Source organism: Carcharhinus amblyrhynchos, chromosome 11, assembly GCF_965287045.1.
Source record: "Carcharhinus amblyrhynchos chromosome 11, sCarAmb.v2.hapA, whole genome shotgun sequence".
NCBI lineage: Eukaryota > Metazoa > Chordata > Chondrichthyes > Carcharhiniformes > Carcharhinidae > Carcharhinus > Carcharhinus amblyrhynchos.
The window spans coordinates 9170018-9189858 of NC_137334.1; the positions used below are offsets into that span (position 1 = coordinate 9170018).

The 19841-nt window shown below is 44.5% G+C and overlaps 1 protein-coding gene across 2 annotated transcripts in view; it reads right to left on the reverse strand.

Moving 5' to 3' along the window:
- LOC145349910 (receptor tyrosine-protein kinase erbB-4-like) overlaps positions 1 to 19841 on the reverse strand; it is a 1005257-nt gene that overhangs the window by 42076 nt on the left and 943340 nt on the right. For both annotated transcript variants that reach the window (XM_080198569.1, XM_080198568.1), the window contains exon 26: positions 5552 to 5599. In XM_080198569.1, the coding sequence (XP_080054695.1) occupies positions 5552 to 5599 (48 nt within the window). The remainder of the gene's footprint in view (positions 1 to 5551; positions 5600 to 19841) is intronic.

The window sequence follows — 19841 nt, forward strand, 5'->3', positions numbered from 1 at the left end:
GGGAGCTGTAGATCATTTGAGGGAAATATCCATTACGAGGGAGGAAGTGTTGGGGTTTTTAGGTATCATAAAAACAGATAAAGCTCCGGGGCCTGATGGTATTTATCCCAGGCTGCTTAGGGAGGTGAAAGATGAAATTGCTGGGCCTCTGATGCAAATCTTTGTCTCTTCTTCGGACGCAGGTGAGGTCCCAGAGGACTGGAGGGTAGCTAATGTGGTACTGCTGTTTAAAAAGGGCAGTAGGGATAACCCTGGTAATTACAGGCCAGTGAGTTTGACATCGGTGGTAGGAAAATTGTTGGAAAAATTCTTAGGGATAGGATGTATAAGCATTTGGAGCGTTGCGATCTGATTAGGGATACGCAACATGGCTTTGTTCAGGGGAGGTCTTGCCTTACGAATCTGGTAGAAGTTTTTGAGGAGGTGACAAAACCGGTTGACGATGGGCGAGCCATTGATGTCATCTATATGGATTTCAGTAAGGCTTTTGACAAAGTCCCTCACAGTAGGCTGGTAGAAAAAGTTAAGGCACATGGGATACAAGGACAGATAGCTAGATGGATTGAAAACTGGCTAGGCAACAGGAGGCAGAGAGTAGTAGTGGAAGGGTCCTTTTCTGGCTAGAGGTCTGTCACCAGTGGTGTGCCGCAGAGCTCAATACTGGGACCTCTTCTTTTTGTAATATATATAAACGGCTTGGAAGAGGGGGTACGTGGTGTGATCAGCAAGTTTGCGGATGACATCAAGATAGCAGGATTGGCAGATACTGAGGAAGATTGTCAGGTGACACAGCAGGATTTAGATAGGTTGGTATACTGGGCAGATAGATGGCAGATGGAATTTAATCCTGACAAATGCGAGGTGATGCATTTTGGAAGGAATAATGCAGGGAGGAGTTACATAATAAAAGGTAGACCAATTAAGAGTATAGAAATGCAGAGGGATCTGGGAGTGCAAGTGCACAAGTCTCTGAAGGTGTCAACAGCAGACAGGCACCGCAACAGGTCAGTGACTATCACTGTTTGCTGTGCAGATACATGGATTTGGGCCAGTGTTCGTGGGAGTTTGCGCATTCTCCCTGTGGTTGTGTGGGTTTCCTCCGGGTGCTCCGGTTTCCTCCCACACCCCAAAGATGTGCTCTTAGGCTGATTGGTTTACCAAATTGACCCTACACTATTCTCCCCTGAATCTGGCTACAGTAGGAGTACCATTCACATACACATGGGGCAAGGTAGGTGTAGGAAAATGCTTTAAAATGGCGGCGCGGGCTCGTTGGGCCGAAGGGCCTGTTTCCCGTGCTGGGTTGTTCTTTGTTGTTGACAGAACAATTGCATTTTCTTCAAGGACTCTATCAGACACTAAGTATCAGGTGGCTGGGAGTTGACGAAGGGACAGGCTGTCCCGAAAGCTTGTGGCAGATGCTACAAATAAACCTGTTTGGACTTTAAACTGGTGTTGTGGGATTTCTTTGTGTTTTACCTCAGTCCAACGCTGGCATCTCCACATCACGACAATCACCAGGCAGGAGTGTTCTCTTCCTGTCAGGAACACTTCAACAGTCACAGGCATTCAGCCTCTGATTTTCAGGTGAGCAGTCTCCAAGGCAGCCTTCACAGTGCAGAATTGCCGAGCAAAAACTGATAGCCAAGTTCTGCACACATGAGGACAGCCTCAACCGGGATGTTGGGTTCATGTCACACTATCTGTAACCCCCACCACTTGCCTGGGCTTGCAAAATCTGACTAACTGTCCTGGCTTTAACCTGTGCTTAACCCTCTCTCCACTCACATTGTCTGTATCTGTAAAGACTTGATTACCTGTAAAGACTTGCATTCTAACCATTATCTTGTAAGTTGAGTCTGTGTCTATGTACACCCTGTTTGTGAATACAACTCTTCACTCATCTGAAGAAGGAGCAACATTCCGAAAGCTTGTGCTACCAAATAAACCTCTCGGACTTTAATCTGTGTTGTGAGACTTCTTACTGGGTCTGGCATTGACAGAGACATTAAACAAGTGGTTGGGTAGTGTGAAAGTTGTCAGACTCAGCAAGCGTTTAGCTCCACTAATGAACAAGCACCCTTGGGAATGTCTGGGTCATCCATGGTCGCGGCTTCACATAGATTTACTGGGCCTTTCTTAGAGCATGTGTTCCTGATTCTAGTAGATAGTCATTCCAAGTGGCTGGACGTTCAGCTCACGTGATCCACCACAGTTACATTCACTATCGGTAACCTGAGGCAAATCTTTGTTAGCAATGGTCTTCCTAAAGTGTTGGCAATAGACAACAGAAAGGCACTCACAGCTGATCAGTTTCAGACTACAATCAAGTCTGATGGCTTTCATCATGTTAGGTCAGCCCCCTAGCATCCTGCCTCAAATGGGTTGGCTGAGTGAACCATGCAGACATTCAACGCTTCCACGAAGAAGCATCATAGGCACTTGACATTGCAATTGGCAGGTTTTTTGCTGTCCTACAACACTGCACCTCACACCACCACTGGGATTAGGTCTGCAGAGTTGCTAATGGGTTGTGCCTATGTGCCTATTTGGATTTGGTGTTCCCAAATTCATCAGGGAGAGTGGAGAATAGGCAAGCCTCTCAGAAATAGTATACGACTCTCAGAAAGGGAACAGATCATTTAATGTGGACAACCTTGTATTGGCATGGAATTCTGGTGGCGAACCTGCATGGATGTCAAGGAGAGTTGTGGAGAAAATAGGGCCAGTCTCATGGCCATCAGGTTAAGAAGCATATCGAGCACTTGCACAAGAGAGTGGAGCCAACTCCAGGTGACAAATGAATGTGTGGCCTGCATCAAGTTTGTATGTATCAACCTCTGAACAAGACACTTCTATGTCCATGGTGGGGCAAAGACAGCTTTTGGCTTTGGTGGCTGAAGCAAAAGAAGGAACCAGCCTGGGCTTAGCTCCAGCGGTGGCCAGTGAGTCCATTCCATCTGTGGATCTTGTGTTATCGGCTGCAGAAGAACCCTGGGCAAGTTGCGGCATTCCACAAAGGTCTAGAAGTCTCCAGACTGGCTGATGTTATGAACTGTTTTCCCCTGGTGTTGCTCCTGTGATACGGTTGTTTTTCTGCCTGTGTGTTAGCTGTTTTTCTTTTTGTTTTACTATAGGTAGTCCAAGAAGTTTGTGGGGGGGGGGATGTGGTGGTGGTGGTGGTAGAGTGGCCCCTTTAAGGGGCAATCCATCACAGGCCACGTGACCAGGCTGGAGCCAATAGAGCACGAGCACGCAAACCCAGGCCATCGGAAGTAAGGGTGCGCATTCTCCAGGCTGGAGGGCTTCAGTTGGACTCAGGACATTGTTAGGAATAGACCTGTATAATTGTGCTTTTAAACCCTTTGTTGCATATAGTTCTTGTAAACAAATCTAGTTTCCAGTTACTTGCCACATCAAGTTGCCTCAAATTATTACACCTTCCAAAACCCTTGTCTAAGGGATGCAAACCTAAACATTATCGCTGGACTATTAGGTTCGGCAATGATTGACCAATCAGGTTGGTCAGTATTAAACACTACTCATTCTCCTTTGTCAAACCTATTCACTATTCCTGGATCATCCTTCAATGGGCTTTTGAATGGCTTGCAACATTTTACAGCCTCACCTCCACCACAGCAGGACTGTAAGATTTGGCTAATGTATATTACCATTTATTTTTCTTCAAATATTTTTCTTCAAATTGTATACTTTGTAGAATTATAGACAGAAGGTGGTCAATGGAAAAAAAAACTATCCAATTAATTCCACTTTTTCATTTGTTTTCCTATAGTCCTGCAGATTATTCTTATTGCTATCCTCTGCACCTTTGGAAGTTACTACTGAATGTGCTTCTACTACACTTGCAGGCAATATCTTCCACTTCGTAAGTTGCAAAATAAAATGTTTTGGTTCCTTGGTATCTTTGTCAATTATCTTAAACCTGTATCACCTGAATACTGACCTCTGCGAGTGTAAACAGTTTCTCCCTCTCTATCTGTCATTCCATGACAGCAGATTTCCTGGAACAAGTAACTATCGGCAGCAGCATTCTGTCAAAACACTCCATTAAATCTCCCCTTAATCTTCCCTGCCCTAAAATGAATCACCCTAGTTTCCCTATCGTTTCCACATAACTGAATTCTCTCATCCCTGATTACATTCTGCTGTATCTCTTCTGAACCCTCTTCAGTGCCTTAACATCTTTTCTGAAGTGTGGGGCCCAAAATTAGACATAATGGCCCTGATTTAAAATCAGTGCAAATAGTGGTTTTTGAGGGAGTTAAAATCATGCCCAATACCTCAGTTAAGATCCAAGCAATATTTATAAAGCGTTACTTTAATTACCTCCTTATTTTTGTATTCTATGCTTCTATTTATTAGGTCATGGATTATTTTTATAAACAGCCTTCCCAACTTGTCCTGCCATCTTGAAAAATATGTACATGTGAAGATTATAGGACTTCCCCTTTGACTACCTTCTCCATATTCGCACAAAGCTTTTTATCAAATCTTTTCCCTCATGGGCCTATACAAGGAACGGAGAACAAATATACAAAGAAAAAGGTCAAAAGGGGCATGATCGTGCCTTTTGTTTTTTGAAACTCTTCTGTATATCAGCACAAATGTTCTTGTTTTTGTGAAGTCTGTGGTGTTGATTCTAGTAATGGACACTTCAAATATCAAATACCTCACGTCTCACCAAACACTTGCTAATCCAGTATAGCACTGGTTTGATATAAAGGTTCTTCTACACTGCCCCATCAAACATTCCCAAGGAAATACAGTATGGTTTAGATACTGTACTGAGCTACACTGCACTGTACCGAACCACACTTTATTGCATTGTATCAGATTGTACTGCTCTGCATTGTACTACCCTGCACTCTGCTGTATAACGCTGCTGAAGGCTATCCAGCATATATAGTAGTGTTCAGTCCCGTTGATATCAATACACAATTTATATTTCATTCTACCAAATGATTACGCACACCAATAATTACTGAAAAATAAAACTTTTGATTCCAAATTATTTTCAATCCATTTATCTTCAAAACCAGTTGAATTGAAAATGCATGATCAGGAATGCGAATGATATTCACCCCAACAGTGCACATTTTTTCGATATTCCTTCTCTCCTCTATAACTTCACTTCCTCCCCATTCCACAGCTTCTTCCTTCTCTTTCCCTGTGCCTGGGCACCATTTCAGCGCTGGAGCAGGAGGGCAGAAACATCTAGCAAACTTCTACAGCAGCTGTTTACAGCTCCGTGAGAAGGTCTGCTTCACAAATCATTTTTGCGTCATTGTAATTTGCTTTGTCTCCACTCAGCGCCTTACAGGGCAGATTGGCAGGCCTGAGGCGGCGGGGGGAGGGGGGGTCTCATGGTGAGGGACAGCCCACCTTCTATGGAACAGTTCCCAGTGCAATGGGTTCATCTGTCAGTTCCTACAAGTAATAAAGAAAGAGCATCTCTTACTGATTCTGAATGGTTTCGTCGAACACCTCTTAATGACTTGAGTTTATCTGGCACAGGATGTTCAATACTTACTCCTGACATGGGAGTGTAGGCAGGTGGAGGGCTGTGTCCTGTTTGGCTCTGGTGGGAAGAATGGAATGATGATTACATGAGTGGCTACATGAATGGCACAATGGATGCAATGAATGAAAATGAACATCAAAGAAAGAAAAATGCAATGTCTACACAATGGAACAACGGTTATGAAATTCAATGCACTCACTAAGTTAATGAAATGAACAACATGATTTTTCAGTTTCAACTAACAAGTAATGCCCTGTAGGGGATTGCTGGCAAAGCTCATTTCAGTTGTTTAGTATGTGGGATTCACCAAATCTCATGTTCACCTATTATGTGCCTATGAACCAATTCCCCCAGATTTTTCTTCCCAACTTTCTTCCTCCACTTCTTGTGTGGCGAGCTCCCACTCTCAGGACCACACTGACCAACCTTCAGCCATGAATGCAGGCAGTGAAGGCAAGGCAATTGCTGTCAATTCCAACATGTCCACACATACGTACACACACAGGCAGAGGCAATCACACTAGCATGCACACACGTTCAAAGATGTATGCATACGCATGTACACATGCACGCTGCACTCATGCACAAAAAAAACAAGCCTGGGCATACTCACCCCTGTGCATGCATGCGCACTTACAAATAAGCACACTTCTGTGACACAGATGTACACACACACACACACACACACACACACACACTTGCCTCATTTTCATTTAAGAACTTTGAGATCAACTGTAATGCTTTCAAAAGCACCCAGCTGAAAGCAGCAAATTCAAGGGAGCCCTCAAATATTGACTCTAGATGGGACGTCCTCCATCTGTTTAATCCTTGGTGCTCTGTCTGTTGCATACGCTCTCGCAGATATTGGGCCAATTCCTCATTCATGTATCGATTTAATCAATCACGGTAGTTTATGGCAAGTTCTGTATGAGTTTGTTCCCAACCACATTTATAATCAATCCCACATGACTTGTGTCACCAAAGAATTCAATGCTTGTAGATTTTTTTCCCTTGCCATTATAAATGATCACTTTTTTTCTGCCAATTGGCTCACTTTCTCCTCCTACTCCATGAATATGTTGTTGGGAGTTGGCATGTCCTGTGCCTTCTCCATTTAACCACTGGATCTGAACAGTGGAGTCTAAGAGCCACATGTATGCATTTTCACCAGGGATTGTTAGACAAATGATCAAGGAAGTCTTGCTGATACTGCAACCAAATGAAACACTCTGCTGCTCCCCTGAATGAGATCAGTTAAACGAACGCAGATCAGGAATCCAATCTACCAGCTTGCTGGTGTGTAAAGCTCAGCTACTCACAAGATGAATTGGCTATGCCAGCAAAGGACCAACATCAGGATATTTTGATGATATGCGCAGCAAAAATATTTCCAAAGGCTGGAGCTTTCCAGCTGTTTATGCTGGCAAGATCTGCTGGTCCTGCTGACGGCACACCCTTGTATCAGGTTTCCTGGCAATATTGGGTGGAGTCCCAATAATGGAAATCCCATCGATAGCGGTGGGACCAGAAGATCCCGACCCCAGCCAATGGCAGGCCACCTCTGGCCATGAGAAACATGCCATTGCAAGGCCAGAGAATCCCACCCAACGTGTTATAAAAGAAATCCATGCCGTGTTCTTCAGCTGTTGTTCTTTTTTGGTTATTTTTAAAATGGAATGTCTGCTGAACCCCAACAAGATGGCTGATACAAGTCACATATCACAGGATTGCCCCTTTGTTATAGAAGCTTCCATCTTATCCATCTGTATAGCCCTAAAAGTGACAGCACAGATGGATAGGGTGGTTAAGAAGACATACAGCATGCTTGCCTTCATCAGACGGGGCATCAAGTATAAAAGTTGGCAAGTCATGTTACAGCTGTATAAAACTTTAGTTAGGCCGCATTTGGAATATTGTGTGCAGTTCTGGTCACCACACTACCAGAAGGATGTGGATGCTTTGGAGAGAGTGCAAAGAAGGTTTACCAGGATGTTGCCTGGTCTGGAGGGTTTTAGGTATGAGGAGAGGTTGGATAAACTCAGATCGTTTTCACTGGAAAGATGGAAGCTGAGGGGTGACCTGATAGAAGTCTACAAAATTATGAGAGGCATGGTGAATAGTTTTTTTCCCCAGCGTGGAAGAGTCGACTACAAGAGAGCCCAGGGTTAAGGTGAGAGGTGGTTAAGTTTAGGGGAGACGTGCGGGAAAATTTTTTCACAGAGGGTGGTGGGTGCCTGGAACGCAGTGTTAATGGAGGTAGTGGAAGCAGGCACATTAGCAATGTTCAAGGTGTATCTTGATAGACACATGAACGGGAGGTGAACAGAGGGATAGAGACCACATTTCGGCACAGGTTTGGTGGGCCAAAGAGCCTGTTTGTGTGCTGTATTGTTCTTTGTGTTACAAGAACAGAAAAATCCTCCTCTCATTATTGTTGAATCTCACGCTTAATTATAAGGACACAATAATCATGAAACAGGGGACTTATAGTGATTGAAACTTGTTATTCTTGTCAAGGTACTAACAAAACTTTCTAGCATTTGGAATTGCCAAGGTCCATTTCAAAGGGGGACCATTGAGGAATAATGAACATCATTCACATCTTTATAAGCTTATCCCGCTAATGGAGTCAAAGGGTCTGCCCGGACAATGGCTGCTTGATACAGGATCCTCAATAGGGATGGTGATTCTTTCAAAAGCTAAGGGCTAGGATATTATCAGTCCTGAAACCAGCCCCAGACATTAGAAAATATCCCTTTTGAAACCGCTTGTGGAGAGAGAAGGCATCATAACCAGACTGAGCATTTTAAAGTTTATTTATTAGTTACAAGTTGGCTTACATTAACACTGCAATGAAGTTACTTTGAAAATCCCCTAGTCACCACACTCTGACGCCTGTTCGGGTACACCGAGGGAGAACTTAGCACGGTCAATGCACCTAACCAGCACATCTTTGGACTGTGGGAGGAAACTGGAGCACCTGGAGGAAACTCACACAGACACAGGGAGAACGTGCAGACTCCACACAGACAGTGACCCAAGCCGGGATTCGAACCCGGGTTCCTAGCATTGTGAAGCAGCAGTGCTAACCACTTTGCCACCGTTCCGCCCTTTATATTTCTTTGCAAACTGAGAAACCGTCCAATGATCCATGAATCAAAACAGATCTACAGCATGATTCCCAGCTGACCAAGCAGCTGGTTAATGTATCTCAATTCCTCCAAGCCTATCTCTGATCAAAGTTTGCCAAGCATTCGAAGCACACGCACAGGACTTTTGCTGTGTCCAACCAAGGACAGGTCAGAACTGAACTCCATCATGGAGGAAACTCCTTCTAGGCTTTGACTATCTGGGCCCTGAACTAATATTTATTTCTTTTTTTTAAATTATTGTTATCCATAGCTGTAAAAACTCCCTCTTTCCTATCTCTCCCATATTAGCACTCCTGCCTCAGGTTTGAATATGAATAAACTAACCTTCTGAGTTATTCATGACATGAGTTGCTGCAAGTTATTTTTAAAAATAGATAACACAAACTGAGGGTTTGGGGAAACATGCCAAAGCCCTAGTTTAAATAATTTAAAACCACCTCTACTTCTGGACAGATGGTGAGACAATAAAGAAGTTAAGTTGGCCTCTCTTGCCCATAACGCCCAGAACAAGCCTTGATTATTACAGTTCTGGAACCTCTGCTCTCCTGTCTCAAATTCCACATTTCTCCTCTTGCTTTATTGTGTGCCACTGGTTCCAGAAGGAAGTGCAATGAACCCTGGCATCATTGTGCTGGCTGCTGTCAAGATGTGGCGATGCCAGCATTGGACTGGGGTAAACACAGTAAGAAGTCTCACAACACCAGGTTAAAGTCCAACGGGTTTATTTCATAACAAACACGACTAGCTTTCGGAGCGTTGCTCCTTCGTCAGGTGAGTGGGGAGTTCTGATCACAAACAGAGCATATAAAGGCACATACTCAGTTTACAGAATACTGATGAGAATGCGAGTCTTTACAGCTAATCAAGTCTTAAAAGTGCAGACAATGTGAGTGGCGATAGCAATAAGCATAGGTTAAAGAGATGTATATTGCCTCCAGGCAGGCCAGTAAGTTATATGTTGCAAGCCCAGGCAAGTCATGGGGGTTACAAGTAGTGTGACATGAACCCAAGATCCTGGTTGAGGCTGTCCTCATGTGTGTGGAACTTGGCTATCAGTTTCTGCTCAGCAACTCTGCGCTAATTCTAATCAGTATTCTGTAAACTGAGTGTGTGCCTTTATATGCCCTGTTTATGATCAGAACTCCCCACTCACCTGATGAAGGAGCAGCGCTCCGAAAGCTAGTGGCGTTTGCTACCAAATAAACCTGTTGGACTTTAACCTGGTGTTGTGAGACTTCTTATTGTCAAGAAGCCAATGATCTGATAGATGCTGCTGATCCATCCCATTTTGATTGGATATCCTGACATCAAAGAGCATGCTGAAGGAGAGCTGCAAGACTCTGACGACAATGCAGCTTTCTCCCTAATTCTAGGCTGGGTTCCACCTTTAACATTCAGCACAGCTCTGACAGGTTATGTAGAAACTTAAAAGTGTCAGTAATGTCCTAGCTATGTTAGGGGGTGTGGGTTTTGCACAATGAGAGGATGTGGTTTGCACACATAGGCTGAATTTTACCAGTACGATTCTTGGGGTAGGCGAGGCTCGGAGAACAGCATTCGCCGTTGGCCTCGGGCGGACGTGCTGGTAAAATTCCACCCATTTATTCAAATTAACACAGAACAGGTTTTATTGAAAGAGGTATGGCAGAATACAAAATTGAAAGTAAAACAGAAGCCTCTGCAAGGCTCTAATGACATCAAATCATGTTATCAGCTCTTAAAACATCCTGTGTTTTAAATACATAACCGTGTTTCGACCACTTATGCCTTTAAATCAATTGGCAAAGGTAAGTAATATGATTTGGAAAAACACCAAGCATCATGGTGCGGTGATGGTGGCATAGTGGTAATGTCACTGGTCTAGTAATCCAGAGGCCCAGTGGATGCTCTGGGGTCATGATTTAAACTCAATTGCAATTGAAAGCCAGTCTCAATCATTGAGACCATAAAAAGTATTGTTGATTGCTGCAAAAAAATGCATCAGGGAAGGAAATCTATATCCTTACCTACATGTGACTCCAGATCACAGCAGTGTGGTTGGCTCTTAAATGTTCACCTCAGTTCAAGGACAATTACGGATGGGCAACAAATGCTGAGATTGTTTGTGATGCCCACATACCAATACATCATTAACTTCATGGATAGATTGGAGAAGCTGGGCTGCTCTCCTTAGAGAAGGGAAGGTTGAAAAGAGATTGGACGGAGGTGTTCAAAATCATGAGCAGCCTGGTAGATAGGGAAAAACGGTTCCCATTAACAGAAGGTGGAGAACCAGAGGACATCAATTTAAAGTGCTTTTACATACAGCAAGTGGTCAGAATCTGCAATGCACTGCCTGAAAGTGTGTCAGGGGCAGGTTCAATGTTGGCTTTCTGATGGGATTTTTACAATTATCAGAACAGAAACAAGTTGCAAGGCCACATACAAAGGGCAGGGGAGCAGGACTAGCTGAATAGCTCTTACACAGAGTTGGCACCAATGTGAAGGGCCAGATGGTGTTGTTCTATCCTGTAACCATTCTATGATTCTATGTTGATTCTCTTTTACGAATTCATCATGACTGGATGAGTTGGGCTGGTGGGGTAGGGGTAGTGATGGAGGAGCAGATTGCTGTTTTCTTTGCATGCATGGTTGGAATGGTATGAATGATGTTATGGATTGATAGAGTAAAAACTGGAATGGTATAAATAAAAGTGTACACTGGCATAGTGCCATGGATATTAGAGATTGGCATGGTGTGAATAATCATACAGACAGGTGACTAGTGGAGTGCCCCAGGGGTCGGTGCTGGGACCTCAGCTATTTACCATTTATATAGATGATCTGGAGGAGGGAACCGAGTGCAGGGTGTCGAAATTTGCTGATGACACCAAAATTGGTGGAAAGGCAAATTGTGCGGAGGGTGGTGAGAGTCTACAGAAGGATCTAGATAGGCTGGGCGAATGGGCCAGGAAATGGCAAATGGAATTTAATGTTGGCAAGTGCGAGGTGGTCCACTTTGGTAGGAATAATGGTAGGAAGGATTATTACTTACGTGGAGAAAAACTGCAGCAGGCGACGGTGCAGAGGGACCTCGGGGTCCTTGTGCATGAGTCGCAAAAACCCAGCTTGCAGGTGCAGCAGGTGGTCAGGAAGGCGAATGGGATGCTGGCCTTCATCGCGAGGGGGATTGAATATCAAAGTAGGGAGGTCTTGCTGCGGCTGTATAGGGCATTGGTGAGGCCGCAGCTGGAGTACTGTGTGCAGTTTTGGGCGCCGTACTTACGCAAGGATATTTTGGCCTTGGAGGGAGTGCAGAGGAGGTTTACTAGGCTGATGCCGGAGTTGAGGGGGTTGAGCTATGAGGACAGGCTGAATAAATTAGGCTTGTACTCGTTAGAGTTTCGAAGAATGAGGGGAGATCTCATTGAGACGTATAAGATGATGAATGGGATGGATAGGATAGAGGTGGAGAGACTCTTCCCGCTCAGAAAGGATAGTAGGACTAGGGGGCACAGCCTCAAGATAAAGGGGGGGCGGTTTAGAACGGAGTTGAGGAGGAACTTCTTCACTCAAAGGGTGGTGAATCTCTGGAATTCTCTGCCCGTTGAAGTGGTGGAGGCTACCTCGCTAAATATTTTTAAGACGCGGGTTGATGGGTTTTTGGTAAGAGAGGGGATTAAGGGTTATGGGGAGAGGGCGGGAATGTGGAACTGAGCCAAGACAGATCAGCCATGATCTTATTGAATGGCGGGGCAGGCTCGAAGGGCTAGTTGGCCTACTCCTGCTCCTATTTCTTATGTTCTTATGTAAATGTGAAAGAAAATATATGTATAAAAATCTATATCCCAGCTACTTTATAAAGTTATTTTTTTTAAATAAATATACTGGTCAAAGGCTTTACATTTATTGAACCCGTTACAAGCTCCAACTCAAAACAAATTTCTAGCCTCCAGAAAACCACAGCAACCCCGTTATTTCTAGATGAGCACAAACACCCCCTGTGATCACTGAAACCAAATTCCAAGGAAATGAAAAAGACACTTTACATTTCTAAGACAGGCTTTGGCCAATAGAGTCAATCAACCTGTGATGACAAAGGACTATGAAACCTCTGGTAAACATTAACCAACTCAAAAATCCAGACCAGCAATATACATCCTCTGTCCAAACTAAAGGTAAGACGTGGGAATTATATTACAGCTCTCCCCCACTCCCAAGCTGCTAGAACCTATGTGTTTTGAAACTAAAAGAAGCAGTCTGCGATCCTCCATCAATCAAACAATAGCAGAACCAGAGCTCTGTTCATGTTTAAATGCCTTATCCTCATCTGCATTTTGAGAATGTCTGAACCAGATCAGTGCCCACAAGGCTAATTCATCTTTATGTACTTTTCCCTTCACGGAGGTCAGTGTTACGCGGAAAATGGATTACCCTGCATCTACTTCAGCCTGCTAACCTCTCTGAAGGAACCTTTGGACACTAAGGGGCAAATTAGCATGGCCAACCACCTGCCGTTCAGACTAGGGGTCAGTTGGACATTTTAGAAGCGATTCATACATTTTGTTAGGGAAGGGTACTCAGGGATATGGAACAAAGGTGGTTAGATAGAGTTAAGATTCAGATCAATCACCATCTAATTGAGTGGTGGAATTGATTCGAAGAGCTGAATGGCCTTCTCTTGTTCATTTGCACGTAACGTAGCCTACATACGGTTTGTGAAAATGATCTGTGATCGTAGGAAAACTTTTCACTGCACTAATCCTGACATATTGTCAAGTTCAGCAGTCCCTGCTTGAGGCTTTCTATCCATGATAGGCAAGAAGGTATAGCGTTTCATAGGTACTCCTGGTTATTATATTAATGCTCACATCCTTAGGGGTTTACAAAAAAGACGGCATGAACAAATTGCGCTGAAGGGCCTGTTTCCATGCTGTAAACCTCTATGACTCTATGACTCTATCCTAATTTGCACTAAGCTTTGTTGCTCACTCAGCAACATTGGCTCCCAGTTTAGTAATGCCTCAATTTAAAAATTCACATCTTTGAATTCAAATTCCATATGGCCTTGCTTCTTGCTAACTCTGTAATCTCCTCCAGCCCCACAACTCTCTGAGATGACTGCAACCTTCAAATAATGCTCTCTTGCACATCCCTGATTTTCATCCCTTTTCCAGGCTCTCAGCCGGCTCGATCCCAAGACTTCTTTTGTGCTGCACAATTCCATGAGATGACAGCAATTTAAGAGGTACCATACTCTGTGCTATTTTTGCCAAAACAAGCAGAGTGTCCTATGACTGTGTACACAGGGCACCCGACCATCCCTGATTTTATGGGACTGTCCCATGTTTGAGGTCACTGTCCCATGTGGAATGCTGCTGTTTTTTCCGATAATTTGGTCCTTTAAATCTCATAAATGCGCAGCGTCCTCTCTCCTCAAGTCAGTATGTTCTCAGCCCTCACAGCCTTGGCAACACCCTCTTGTTCCCCCTCCTCGCCCCCACCCCCACCCCTCCCACTTCCCTGCCCCTGCTCCAATGGATCCACAGGTGAGAGTGTCCCTTACTTGGTCCCTCTAACGATGCAACATATCACCCAGGTTGAACAAAAAGTCTGTGCACAAATCAGATAGTAGTAGGAGTTTTGAGAAGTTCAAAAATGAAAAATGAGACCTCCCCCTGAGGTTCCCAGTATCACAGGGTTGGATTTTGCATTCCTCCTGGTGGGTGAGCTTCCAGTAGGTGGGCACATAAGAGAGGGCAGGTGTCCATCCCATGACCTTCCCACCATGCCCGCCCTCAGCTTACCCTCATAATATGGGAGATAGGCGGGTGCTGACATTGGCAGTCCACCTTCCATATTTAAATAAACATTCACCCATCAATCAGGCTTACTATCAAGCCAATTGACTCTGATAATAGGCTGCCAGCGTTATAAAATGTTTGACATGGACAGTTAAACAGGGATGGCCAGCTTGATTTTTAAAATAACTTCTTGCAAGGATGGGAAGGAGCGGGGATGAGAGAGGAAATATCCTTTAGGGGCTGCCCTTTCCTAACTGGCAGGCATTCCCCCCACACCTCTCCCCAGGTTAGAATCCCCTTTGCTTCCCACTAGCTTGCACCCCATTCCCAGCCCATGACCCCAGATGTACCTGTTTCCACGACCCACAGGCCTTCTCCCTCCTTCTCTTGCAGTCCTGGCAGGACTCATGAATACATTCTTGGTGCTGTCCGGGTTTATAGAGATGCTGGCCAATCCAATTACTTTGCAGCTCCTGAAGTGGGACTTCCTCCACTGTGTGGGGTGTTGGTCCCACTTGGCCCTTGTTTAACCCGTTTGCTGCACGCCATGGCTGCGGGGGCAGCCCAAACATGACGTGGATAAGCTTCAGACTGACTTTGTTTCTGGGGAGGATGAGAAGGGAAAGGTGGGCCTCACCACCACCCCCCCACCCCTTCCCCCAACCCCTGTCAGTAATGTTCAGCAGATACCTTTCCTTAGCAAATTTGATTCACTCCTCGTGTTATCAAGAAATGGCTGAAGGCACCGAATGCTGCAAAGGTTCTGACAACATTCCAGCTGAAGAATGGTGCTCCAGAACTAGCCACACCCCTAACTAAGCTGTTCCAAAACAACTGCAACACTGACTTCCAACAATGTGTAAAATCATCCAGATATGTCCTGTCCACAAAAATCATTACAAATCCAACCAGACCAATTAGTGCACTGTCAGTCTACTCTCCAGCATCAGCAACACAATAGAAGATATTGTTAACAGTGTTACCAAGTTGCACTTATACAGCGATAAACTGCTCACTCATTCTGGGTTCCGCCAGGGCAACTCAGCTCCTGATGTCATTACAGCCTTGGTCCAAACATGGACAAAAGAACTGAACTTCAGAGGTGGGATAACAGTGACTGCCCTTGACATCAAGGCAGCATTTAAGCGACTTTGGCATTAAGGAGTTTGAGCAAAACTGGAGTTAATGGGAATCAGGGAGAAAACTCTGCTGGTTGGAGTCACACCTGGCACAAAGGAAGATGGTTGTGTTGCCTGGAGGTCAATCATTTCAGCTCCAGGACATCACTGCAAGAGTTCCTCAGCACAGTGCCTTAGGCCCGACCATGCTTCATCAATGACCATCCCTCCATCACAAGAAGTGGGGATGTTCGTCAATGATTACACAATGTTCAGCATCATTCGTGACTCCTCAGATACTGAAGCAATCTATCCCCAAGACCTGGGTAACATTCAGGCTTGGGCTGATAACTGGCAAATAACATTTACAGCAGACAATGACTATCTCCAACAAGCGAGAATCTAACCATTTCCTCATGACATTCGATGGCAATACTATTGCTGAATCCCCCACGATCCTGGGTTACTACTGACCAGAAACTGAATTGGATCATGCATATAAATACAGTGGCAACAAGAGCAGGTCAGATGTTCAATATCTCACCTCCAACAATACTCAGGAAGCTCAACACCATCCAGAACAGGGCAGCCTGCTTGACTGGCATCCCATCCACCACTTTCAACATCTATTCCCTGCAAAACTGATACATGGTGCAACAGTGTGTACCATCTACAAGATGCATTGCAGCAACTTACCAAAAATCCTCTAAAAGCACCTTCCAAACCCACGAACTCTACCATATAGAATGACAAAGGTAGCTGATTTATGAGACTGCCACCATTTGCAAGTTTCCTTACAAGCCACACACCATCCTGACTTGGAACTGCATCACAACTCCTATACTGTCACCGGTCCGAATCCTGGCATTCCCTTTCTAACAGCATGGACTGCAGTGATTAGAGAAGGTGGCTCACCAGAATATTCCCAAAGCCGTTTAGGCATGGGAAACAAATGTTGGGTCTAGCCAGCAACAACCACATCCTATATATAAAAAGAAAATGAGGGAGGGAGAAGTTCCACAGTTTTGATTTTCTAGGATAGTATCAGCTGTAGCTCAGTGACAGTACTGGGTCTGAAAGCCCTGGGTTCAATTCCCAGTTTAGAGAATTAAGCACAAGATCGAGGCTGATAGTTGAGGAGAGTACTGAAGGAATGCTGTTTTATCAGAGATATTGCCTGAGATTTTCTGCACCCCCACAACCCCATCACGACAGCAAGCCTTCTGGGAGTGGAGGTGGCTCACCATTGGCCTCTGGCAGTCCTTTCAAAATTAATTTGTGTTGCCATTTGTGTTGCTTGCCAGCCACACAGCCAGGGAACCCGTCACAGGGTGTCACTTTCAGCGTAACTGGAAGATCTTGCCAAAGGGAAGGGCTGGAAAATCTAAACTATTATCTATTGGATAAAATATTAAACGGAGGCCTCCTATTCCCTCTCAACTGCACAATTTCAAAAAACTGCAAAGGCGTATCCCCAACAGCCTGGCTAATATTCATCCCTCAACTAACATCACTAAAACCTGGTCATTATCGCATGATTGTTTGCAGGACTCTACAATGTGTATATTGGCTGCCAGATTGCCGACATAACAACAGTGACAATATTTAATTGGCTCTAAAGTGCCTTGGGATGTCCTGAGGTTATGAATGGTGCTCTATAAATACAAGTCTTTCTTTCTTTCAGGCGGGGCGATGGCACGATTAAATGTGCTACTAACACTGTGAGGATGTAAGAGCAGGAAGTGCATGTAGGACAGGAGATTTGCATAATTTTTTTAACAAAATGTAAAATAAAACTTAAAGAGATGGCTTGTGTAAGTTTTAAACATGGGGAATGTCACATTACCCATCTCAGTCCCTGACCTTATTAAAACACACATTAAAATACGGTAGGAAATGAGACATTGAACTACATCCGAATGCAGTTTGAGCTGTTTCGCTGGAACACTGTAATTATCATCCTGCCAATCTGCAGGGATAATTGGCTTGTACCCTCTGTGGTGAAAACGTGCCCCTTCAATATAAGAGACTCGGTTTGATGATGATTACATTTGTGAATTGCTCAGGAGATAGAGGATTTCAGGCTGCGTGGGAACTGCTGTCAGTAAGGCAGCCCAGCAACATCGCAACTGTGCACCTTCTATTGAAGGCGGGGGGAGCTTTGCTTGGAGACGCTTTCTTCTCCTGACCACTTCAGTCATTTCCCATCAGCTGCCTCCAGCAGAACAGTAATTTAAATAGGGGCAAAGGGCAGACATGAGGAAATGATGTCACGGGGAAGACTTTGTCCAGGCCCACAGAGTATCAAACGAGCTTTCACTCAATGTGGAGGTTGGACACTCTGATTGGCAAAAGTTCACTTCCAAGTATTTAATGTGCACATACCATGGTAACACATTCCAAAAGAGAAAATGCTGGAAAATCACAGCAGGTCAGGCAAAGCTTTGACAAAGGGTCATCTGGACTCGAAACACCAGCTTTTTTTTCTCTATAGCCAGACCTGCTGAGATTTTCCAGCATTTTCTCTTTTGGTTTCAGATTTCAGCATCCATGGTAGTTTGCTTTTATGGTAACACATTCCCTTGGGCCCATTCCTATGAATGAATGTCAATCAATTTAAAAAGAACAGACTACTAGCTGTATAAAACAAACAGCTTTCATTTGTATAGTGCCTTGTTGTTTCCTCCAGCCTCATCTCCAACGGCATGAATATGGAGCTCACATCTTTCTCTTGTCTGTGTGGCCCACTTGCCATGTGGCCCCCTTAATCTTCTTCCAACTAAACTGCTAACCCGCACTGCCCCTCCTGACTCCCATGATAACTGATATTGTTAACTGTTCTCTCTCTTTGGGGATGCACTCTTGCCTCCAAATCTGTCAGCATCATATCCCTCCTCAAAAAACTAATGTCTGACCTTTCTATCCTTGCAAACTACTGTTCCATCTCCAACTATTCTTTCCTCTCCAAAGATCTGGGGCAGGATTTTCCACACCCTCCGCAGCATGTTTCTCAGCAGAAGATATTGGCCAGTGACAAGATTTCCTGGACCCACTGCTGTCAACAGGATTTCCCATTTTCTGCAACCAACCCCCTGCTGTGGTGGGGGTTCACTATCAGTGGGACCGGAATGTCCCACCAATGAAAACGGCTGGAAAATTCTGGCTTCTGAGAATGTTGTTGTCTCCCAACTCTGTATTTGACTTGCCAGCACTACTCCTGTTTAGTTCAGATTTCTGCCCTGCCCCAGCACCAAAGGAACTCTTCTCAAAGTCACAATGATAACCTGTGGAACAAAGGTCAATTACCCCTCTTTATCTTTCTTGATTTGGCTCCAGCCTTTTGGAGATGGTTGTCCTCCCCTCCTTCTCTAATGCCTCCCCATTGCTTTCCAGCTGGCTGGACTGCAGTCACTTGCTTCCATTCTTGTCTATCTGGTTGCAGCTAGAGAATCACTTATAATGGCTTATTTTCTTGCTCTCTTTAGGATTCCCTAATGATCTAACTTTACACCCCCACTCCTCCTTACAGGGCTCAATTTCAAATTTTGCTGACTCTCAGATGAAGGGCCACAGGACATTTCACTAGGGTAAAGATACATATAATATTGTTGGTTGCTGGTTGTAACCAATAACTGAGGTTTATGATGTGAAGGAACCTTATTAATACACACAGTTCAGATAATGCAAGCACTATCTACATTACTGATTGCACCATTTCAAGTGCTAATCCACCTTTCTCAGACTGTCACTCAATAACTCCACCACGTAATGCTCTATGTAACTGACTGAACCTAGACCAAGTGACAATCCAGCTTCCTCACACTGTCACTCAAGAACACCACCACCCAGTGCCCTACATTACTGACTCTATCTCGACTAGTGACAATCCAGGTCCCTCACGCTGTCACTCAATAATCACTCCCCCCAATGCTCTGAATTACTGACTGTACCTCGACTAGTGACAATCCAGGTCCCTCACGCTGTCACTCAATAATCACTCCCCCTAATGCTCTGCATTACTGACTGTATCTTGACTAGTGACAATCCAGGTCCCCCACACTGTCATTCGGTAACCCCACCACTCAATGCCTTATATTACAGATTGTAACTAGACCAGTGACAATCCATCTCTTTCACACAGTCACTTGATACAGCTCCTCCTCAGCATTAGGTGTTACTGATTGTATCTCAACTGATTAACTCCTGGAAGCCAGCTCTCTACATACCATCAACCATTTTGTAAATT